This window comes from Syngnathus typhle, linkage group LG6, assembly GCF_033458585.1.
Source record: "Syngnathus typhle isolate RoL2023-S1 ecotype Sweden linkage group LG6, RoL_Styp_1.0, whole genome shotgun sequence".
Classification (NCBI taxonomy): domain Eukaryota; kingdom Metazoa; phylum Chordata; class Actinopteri; order Syngnathiformes; family Syngnathidae; genus Syngnathus; species Syngnathus typhle.
Window position 1 is genome coordinate 9,571,275 of NC_083743.1, and position 9,264 is coordinate 9,580,538.

Sequence of the window (9,264 nt, forward strand, 5' to 3'; positions counted from 1 at the left end):
TAATTCGACACAGGTGTTAGCGCCGTTGTGAGCGTGAACACTTCTGCCGCTGTGATGTAGATACTTGGAATCCGCCTTCCACCCTAAGTTATGCGTCCATGTGTGTTTTTTTAGCTGGTGTAAAGCTTAATCTACTAAATTCTCAACCTATGCAAAAAAAAACAAAAATCAAGTTGAGCCAGTTTTTACACCCAAGACCACAAGTACAGTTTATGGAAATACTAGAGTCCATTGTCTGTTACGTTTGTAAGCACTGTAGATCTCTGTTATGGATTGTCTGAATGGAAACTCCCCATTTTAAAGCTTGTGTTGGTAAATACTGATAACACTGCTTACTTTGAATTCTACTGATCTTAAATTTTATTCATGTTTTTGACATATTTAGATTGTCTATTATTATAAAAATCTGTATTAAGATTAATTGGTCTAGTTCAAGACCAGCATGTGGCCCAAAATAGGTAAGGCAAGGCTAAATTGGACTATTTTTCACTCTATTCTTGTGAAGTCTTGGTCTGCTAAAAGTTCTGTGAGTCTTGAATATGAGCCAAAGATGAGAGCAAACCCCTCATACAGAGCAAAATGATGGCCTGCGGCTCTACTCTAAATGAGAGCACGGCAAATCGAAATCAGGTTTAATAAACTCTTAACCCCAGCAGATGTCCACAATAATTACCATAATCTGTCTCCAAAGATAAAAATAGGTGGTCTTTAAATATTTTGCATTATTAACCATCTGCCGGTGGTAATGTCATCAAACCTCCAGCAAGCCTCAGTAGCCACGCATATATTGAATGACCTTGTCCCATTCATTCATTATATTTCTTCGAATGTGCCTTTTATCAAAGCCTATTAGTGGAAAGATAATAATGCACATTTTTTATTGTCATTGAAAAGAAAGAAGCAAAAAAAAAAGGAGCCTATCCTTACCTCCCTTTGATTTACAACTGTCAAAAAGTGTGGCCCAAATCTTTTCTCCACACAGCATCATTTTAAAAAGTAGTGATGAGAAAACGAAGCTTCATGAACCAGTTGTTGTATTCTTTGGCTCCTCTAGATGGCAATGTTAGTTAAAAGTGAGGGTTTTAAGAAATGGCTAATCGGTGGGCTTTCAGCTCTTCGGTGAAAATAGAGTGCCTATCGAGAGGTCTAACGAAACACAACAACGAGTTCATGAATCATTTTGAAGCTTCATTTGCCCATCATTAAAAAGTGATCAGGAAAAAAGAAATCTTCAATCAATGCTTTGCTTGTCATATTTTATAAATAGTATATCACGGTGAGTGCCAGAAACATCACAAGTGTTCATTATTTCTCTGCCCACTCCACCTCCATGACTCTTGTCTTTAAATATTCCCCTTGGAGAGACACCTTCATTACATCAGCACATTAAGGGCCAGCAGTGCAGCGCTGAGGAGACCACTGATCAATGCAACTGAGCTTTGGGTTCCTCTAGCACTGTTAGAATCATTGATGAAGGTGGTTTGAACAACAGCTGGAGTCGTTTGCCCCCGACAGTGCCTCAGGTCTGCCCCCACGCACGCAGCATAGGCCATGGCGTGGGCAATGTAATTTTGCTCCTGGACGCCATGGAAAAGATGGGCCATGGGTCCACGGGCCAGCACGGCCACATCTTCTCCGCTGTGAGTGGCTGAGTCTGTAGGCACTGCTGAAAACTGAACGTATTCTTTAGTTTCTGTGGAAACAAAGGGGTGACTATTACGCACCTGTCCACAATAACCAGAGACCCTTCGTTGGAATTGCATGAAACAGTTCAAATTAGTTATACAAATGAAACAATGGATTAATCTGTGTCCAACCTTAAAAGGTCACACAAAAAAAGTTAATATTGATGACAAACATATATATGTATATAAGTCGCTCCTGAGTATAAGTCGCCCCCCACCCAAACTATGAAAAAAAAACGCGACTTATAGTCCGGAAATTACGGTACATGAAATACAGCCAATGTAATTATGTCATTGTGGTATTTTCTTTTCATACTAGCTTTTACATTCTGTCTTGACCATTTCTACCTTTGAGACGATCATCCAAGCACCGAATACTACTGTGAGGCAATGGATCTTACTTGTGTTGACATTGCGGATGTCAGGCCGTGTACCATTGATGATTTTGTGTCCAGGTCCATTTCCATACATCAATGTGGTGTACGGCAACATATCTTGGGCCCACAATTGAGACTTTCCTGGAAAATACAAAATGACCATCTCATTCATTGTTATTCAGCTTTTCTTATATTTGTGTTATTTGCCTCTGAAACACATCGAGTACACACAAAGCATGCACGCACACACATACACACAAAGGTGCAGTCTCTGGTTCCCTAGCATCCTGCCGGAGGTCTAGTGCTTGCTGGGTTAAACGGTCTTTTTCTCCAGATGAGCCATTAGGCCGGCGAGTCTCCTTGTTGATGAAGAGCTCAGGGTTTCACAAGCACATTAATCACTGCAGCACCACTGGGAGGAGGAGGATGATTAGGAGCAAGAGGAGGAGGAGGAGGGTGAAACAGCAACAAATGAGGAGAGAGTGAGTACAAAGAGTGCAAAGCAAACACCAAGCAATATAAGCTTTAGAGAGCTGATGATGATCTATGACTTCATAGAATTGGAATGTAGAGCATCATCTAACAGCTGGGAAAATAAAGTTAGCTTCGATAGCTCAGAAGCTCCAGGAGGAGATAAACAAGTGAGGAAGCCTGATGGAGAGAGTTGAACTGAGAGAACGTTGTAAAGAGAGACGGGCGTCAACAATGATGGCCACAGCAAAGTGGAGAGAAGAGAGACAAAGAGATATTTCCAAACTAAAATAGAAAGGCTGCCGGCTGGGTGCTGTTATTATTGAAGGGTGTACAAACCTGAGGAAATGCCAAGCGAGTGCTGGCAGAGAATTAGACATTATCAATTGTCACCATAGGTTCTTGTCAGTATAAAATGGCTGAGGGGTTTACGGCCCCCGTTAGGAATCACATCCCTGAATTTCCCTGCTTCCCACACAGCCATTACTCATCATGAGGATTCCTTCTCGTTTGACCAATGCGGAGAAATGACTAAGATTTGCTAAAATGAAAAAAATTACCCAGAATACTTTGCCCTCGAAATGGGTATCCATTGAAGGTAAACGGGTGGGAATGGTCAGCCATTACTATAGTGAGCGTTTCTTCCTCGTCGGTGAGTTCCAGGCCTTTGGCAATGGCGTAGTCAAACGCGACCGTCTCGTGAAGTGCCATGTATGCTCGGCCATCGTGATGGGCCTGGTCAATGCGACCACCTGAGAACAGGCAGAGTCAAAGGTCAACTTGATGCCAAAAGGTGTCTCCTCATTTCATTGGAAGTATATAGTTGCTTATATTTTTACATTGCATTTTTTTTATTTTATGAAATTGAGACAACTGCGTAGCACCATGAAGTCCCCAGGCGTCCGCATTAGATTAAAGGAGAGCTGGAGCTGGATGGGGAAGCTTTTGTGGGGAGCACACAGTCCATCAACAAATTCATTGAGTTGAATGCAAATGTTTTTGCAAGTCACTGGTACAAAAAAAAAAAAAAAAACACTTTCAACTCTAAAATCATTGAGAGTGGTGCACATATATAAATGCAAAGTCATATTGATGTTTTAGAAGACATCCATCACAGTGAGGCCCTTAGTGACCATTGCAAGATCAATGAATCGATTCGGTCCTGTAGGAGCAAACACATGCTATTTTCTGTTTTTAGCAGCGCACCTCCTTGGGGGTTACATAAGTCAAACTTCGCCCGCCCGATTAAGCGATGGGGTGACTCAAAGGGTGCATTGATTGCTTGTCCTTACCTTCCACTAAAAGGAAAAAGCCTTTGGGGTTTTTCCTGAGAATGCGGATGGCTTTTTCCGTGGTCTCGACGATGGATGGGTCCATGTTGGGGTCCCTGTCAGCTTCATATCGTAGGTCACCAGGTTCAAACAGAGCTGAGGAAGAAGAGAAGCAGACCAACAGGACAATGCAGTCAATTGTGGCTACAACAGCCTATAATTGAAGTGCAGCTAAAAAAAAATCATTCGCTCCTTCTCTGTTTTTTCACACCACAGGAGGAGAAACGACAGATCAGCCAGCATGGCTCAATTTACCTCCTTCGCACTTTCGAGCTTGCCACAACTTTTAAGGTTGTCACTGAATAACAAGTCTTTATTTGGATCATACATGTCTTAATATTGTATGTAAGTGTCTCTGGCACAAAACCTGATTAAGCTATCCACAGGCTGTGAGAGGATTAAAAAAATTAGATAAATATTGCTCACGGGTGATGGAGGATCAATTTACAGAACACCAAGCCAACCTCTGTCAAGAGCGACACGATATTCATCAAACCTCCGTCCGTCCATCCCTCTGTCCTTTGTCTTGCACCCTCTTTCTTTGACTTAACCACTTAATCTATTCACTTAAAGTGTTCTGAATTAATTTCCGCGGTTTCTTCTCCCATATGGCCTAGAAATGCTGAGTTAGAAAAAAAAATCCATATTTTTAATGATTGAATGTCGAAATTCACGGATTATCGTAAATGCAACAGTTTGAGAACTGCCATTTATTCATGAGGTAATATCACTGCAAATGTTTTCACTAAATATTCTCACATACCAATAAATAGGCAAAATATTCTTGTGATGTTGCCAATGGGCCAAAACAACGACTGAAATTGGTTGTTAAACTAAAGTGGAATTTGACAAGCGTCCTCTTTTTATTACTACGATTAACAAACATTAGATTCTTGAGAATGACACTGCTTATGTCGTTTTCTGCCATCTTCATGTGTAAAGAGTGTGACACAGCTCCATATGAAAAGTTCTGTGCAATGACTTTTACTTAGTGAATTTGTTATTTTGTTCAGGTAGTAGTCTAATGACTTTCTATTAAAAAAGTCAAAGAGCCTATAAAATAGAGCAATGGTTTAATTTTCCCCTCTGCTGAGCAGAAAAGCAGTAACATAAAATATTGTAAACAAAAACACTCACCCATGAGGTAATCCGTGGTTTCTGGGTCGACAGCATCAAAATCAGTTTTATTCCATACATAATGGGCTACCTGTGGTACAAACACACACACACGCATATGCAAACCGTTCTTTAATGCTTGAGTCACGTTCTGTCACATAACTTCTGTTCTCTATAAAAACGAGAATATCATTTTGAATACATCAGGCATTCTGCTTACTGCTTTTCTAAGACCTACACACAATAAGCATTCAACCAATTTCCTTGAGTTGTGCATCTCCTTGTGAGCTGGTAAAAATACTATTATTATTATTATCATATTTGTATGTATTAATCGAACCTTTAGTCATTTTTGTTTAGTTTAAACATAACATGGAATGGGTAAAGTATCAGTGATATCTTTAGTTGAGATTAGATTTTAGAGCGTAAAGTTCAATTTTCAGATCGCTAGGTGATGATCGTTACCTTGCCCATTTTCTGGTTCTTCCATTCATGGATGAGGTTGCGTTTGTCTTGTCTTTTACCCCTGGAAAAGAAGTCTCTTGGGTATTCTGGGTCCTGAGTACCCCTGGGGGTCATGTACTTTCTCCCACCACCAATGATCACCTGCAAGCATGTACACTCTATCAAGCGAGGTACGTATCATGTATCCAATACAATGTTATGAATACTCATCTTACATCAATATCTGTGTTATTGAGCAACTGAGATGCAATGTCAGTGCAGCCGTCCCTTTTGGCACTGGCGGGCATGTCGGCGTCGCTGTACCACTTCCTGCTGGCACTATGGGCGTAGCTGGTGGCTGGCGTAGCGTGCTGGACCCGTGTGGTCGTCACTATGCCGACAGACTTGCCTAAAAATATTTAATTTGTTTACTGACTAACGTTGCTATTGTTGTTTGAGGGCTCAAACTACAACAGCGATACTATCGTCCATCTACGGTCGTTAACATCGCTGACTGAACATTTATGATAACTGCTTATTTATCATGAATGTTCATGAATGAACATTTCAGATAACTGTTTATTGATCATGAATGTTCATTCAACATATTACAATTTACGATCTTAATGAAGCAAGGTCAATTTTGAGAAATTTTAGCTGCCTAGATTTGAATACTGAATCCTTCACTGTGTGCAAATAAAACATCATTGGTCAACATAGAATGAATTTCAATCCCCATATGAGCAGAAGCAGTTAAGGCAGTTATTGTTTTGGTATCCTCACCTGCATCTTTGGCCCACTTCAAGATTGATGTGACTTCATTACCCTTCTGACTCTTACAAACGGCATTTCGAGCAGCTGCACTGACGCCAATGGTGTTCAGGTTGGTCTTGACCCCACACAGATAAGCAGTGGCTGTCGCAGCACTATCTGCAATCTGGAAGTCCACGCTGTAGGTCTGCACAAAGCGCAAGGGGGGACCTTTAATCTAACATACTGACAGCCATTGTTTTTACCTGTGCATTAGAATTATCTTTTAATGGCAAGCCAACTCAGTGCCCATCCAAACAAGTAGTCATTTAAAAAAAGAAAAGAAAAAACATTGGCCTTCCTGAAGAAATTTCCAAAAAAGTATTTCAGTAAAGTAATTTAAAATCATTTGTCACAAGAGGCCTTATGAAAGACAATTGAACATAAATGTCTTTTTTGCTTCATAAGGCAGCTCAGGAAACACAATTTTTAACAACATTTCTAAATGAATACATCTCTAACAATCAAGCCTTATCACTACGCCATTGTCTTCATGTATGCCTCATGTGGCCAACCAGTGAATATATTTTTAATAACTATATCTGTCAAAGAACAGCTGCACGGCCTTCAAGGGCTTAAGGAAACCTGCTGTACGGACAGCAGACCCCTTAGAGACAAAAGCAGAATTCTAGCATACATTATATGAATAAAATTAACCGTGTGTGTGTGTGTGCGTGTGCATGTTACCTTAGCCAATCCAACATGGGGGAACGTGTCCATGGTCATCACAGTCTCCTCTCCCGTTTTGTTCTGCAGTTGTCCCTTGAGGATACGAGCTGCTGTGTAGGTTGTGATTCCCATACCTAATGTGAATACATGCAGACTTTCTATTTATGTCATTTTCTAATGGCAAAATGGTGTGTACAACATATTGGACAGTGTTGACACTTTATGCACTGCAACCTACCATCTCCAAGGAAAAATAGGATGTTTTTGGCCACATTGGTGTTCTGCTTCCTGTTCAAAGCAGTTTGCAAAGTCTTCTTTGCCTGTGATCTCCAGAACTCTGGGTTTTCTTCTTCAACTGTGAAACGAGTGAATGGGATTAGTTAGTCATAAATTGCATCTGTATTGTTAAAACTATAGAGGATATATATATGTATATATATATATGGAGAGAGAGAGAATATTTGAGGAGAATCTCTCAGTGGATGAATTCCAAATTAATGGATAAGATGAGTTGAAGAACATAAAATAAACCAAGTGGATTTTTCTTTTTTTTGTTTGGGCCTTGCTGACGTGTGACAGTATGTGTTGGTCTATCTCACATCACTCTTGTCGCTTCTTCTTATCTACTAGATCATAATGCCCTGAGATATTGCAGGTACAGCAGTTCACGACAATAATCCACCAGCACTACACATGGAATAAATACATTAATTGATGAGTAATTAATATTCATGTTATTAATGAAAAGAATGGTTGCGAGATTCAGAGATAATGGAGAAACTGAGGAACAAAAATAGAAGAGAACAAAATGTGAGGCGGAAATTGTGTCTTTTCAAAGAAATTAGAACAGAGACACCTAGGTCAATTAGTTTGAAACAGACCTGCCAGTGTTCAGGATAAACTAGTGCGGAAGCAATATTCTGCACATCAAGTTGGAATCAAAGATGACAATATAAATCTCATTTTCAGTATTTGGCAAGGCAAGTCCCTGTAAAGTGAAAAGAAATCTTTTCAAAATTTTACACGGATAAGGGTGCTGTGAAGAATCCTACCACAGCCGAATGATTTAAAAAAAGAAAATCACCAAAATGCCATTCTCGCTGCTCTTTACACTGTGGTCATGACTGCTGAATGCACTCAAATTAGCTGTCAACTGTCAAATTTGAGAAAATGTAAAAATGGAACTGCCATGACTATGAGCTGTATAACTACATGTTGGAGCCGGGGAAATATATCCCCTTAAAAACCCCAGCAGCTCACCACATGGGCTATTTAATGCCGTGACAATGAGGCGCTCTAAAGTGGCCATCCCGAAGCTGTCAAGTCAAGCTTTTTTTATTTTTTCCTCCCACACCACTCTTCCGCCTTCCTCCCTTTGCCGTGTACTTTGGTCGACAACGTGGCGCTCAAAAATGGCCTCAACAGTTTAAAGCTCGATTCCACACAATATCTAATCAGGCTTTTTATTCCTTGACTTCTTTCTCAGTCTGCACATTTTCAGCACTTATCTTCAAAGCTATATAATGTTACTTGTTAAATATATGTGCTATTCAGAAACAAATCTTTGAATTTAAGTTACAGGGGCTTTGAATGAACTTTCATTTCCACCCTCACCTTGTATATAGCACAATAGTAAAATTTTTGTTAATGGATAATCCGTAGTTGAATGAGCATGAATAAAAGCAGTTGAAATAAATGCTGAAGTCAGAAATTGTTAGAAAAGCATAATGAGAGAATATTTTGGTGTGTAAGTATGCTTTAAATGTCAGTTGAGATCTTATATTCAACTATCAGCATAATCACTTTGCTGTACAGGAGTGAAAAGCAATTGAAGTGTCAGGGAGAATCCAAAGCAGTGAAGAAGATAACCGCTTCCTGCATGATGATCTGAACGCTTTAAGATTTTATCTTGAATGACTTTTGGGGAGAACATTTTTTAAAGGCTTACCTTTGGCTGCAGTTGTTCCAAAGACCACAAGCAGGAAAAAGGCCACCATGGACACTTCTGAAGGCTTCATAGCTTTGCCGTGGCTGGAGGATTGATCCTCTAAGCTTCTCGAAAAGCACCCTCGGGTTCAAATATTGCTTACAGTCTTTCATCAGTCGTGATGTCATTTTTAACAGCATTGTCATAAGTGATCCTTGGACTTGTCATTCATTTATGACACCAGAGTGCACGCTTTGTGTTGTCTTGGGAGCTGATTATGTTTTCATAGCTAGCTGACTTTTTATTAAATTATTGTAAAAAGTCAAACTATCAATAAAAGCAATATTTTAATGATAATAATCAGTACGTGCATGTGTGTTTTTATGTATGCCTTGTGTGTGCGTGTGTGTGTGAACATGTGTATGCCACAAACG

At 39.9% G+C, this 9,264-nt stretch overlaps 1 protein-coding gene across 1 annotated transcript; it reads right to left on the reverse strand.

Annotated features, from left to right (window-relative positions):
• Positions 1-1,264: 1,264 nt before the first annotated feature.
• alp3 (alkaline phosphatase 3) lies at positions 1,265-8,956 on the reverse strand. Its single transcript, XM_061281130.1, has 11 exons — positions 8,852-8,956; positions 7,142-7,258; positions 6,922-7,037; positions 6,208-6,382; positions 5,661-5,833; positions 5,446-5,586; positions 5,002-5,071; positions 3,826-3,960; positions 3,094-3,285; positions 2,087-2,203; positions 1,265-1,693 (listed from the first exon to the last, which is right to left on the reverse strand). Exons 1-11 carry the CDS (start codon positions 8,919-8,921, stop codon positions 1,374-1,376), a joined length of 1,626 nt encoding a protein of 541 aa, XP_061137114.1. The 5' UTR covers positions 8,922-8,956; the 3' UTR covers positions 1,265-1,373.
• Between the last annotated feature and the right edge of the window lie 308 nt (positions 8,957-9,264).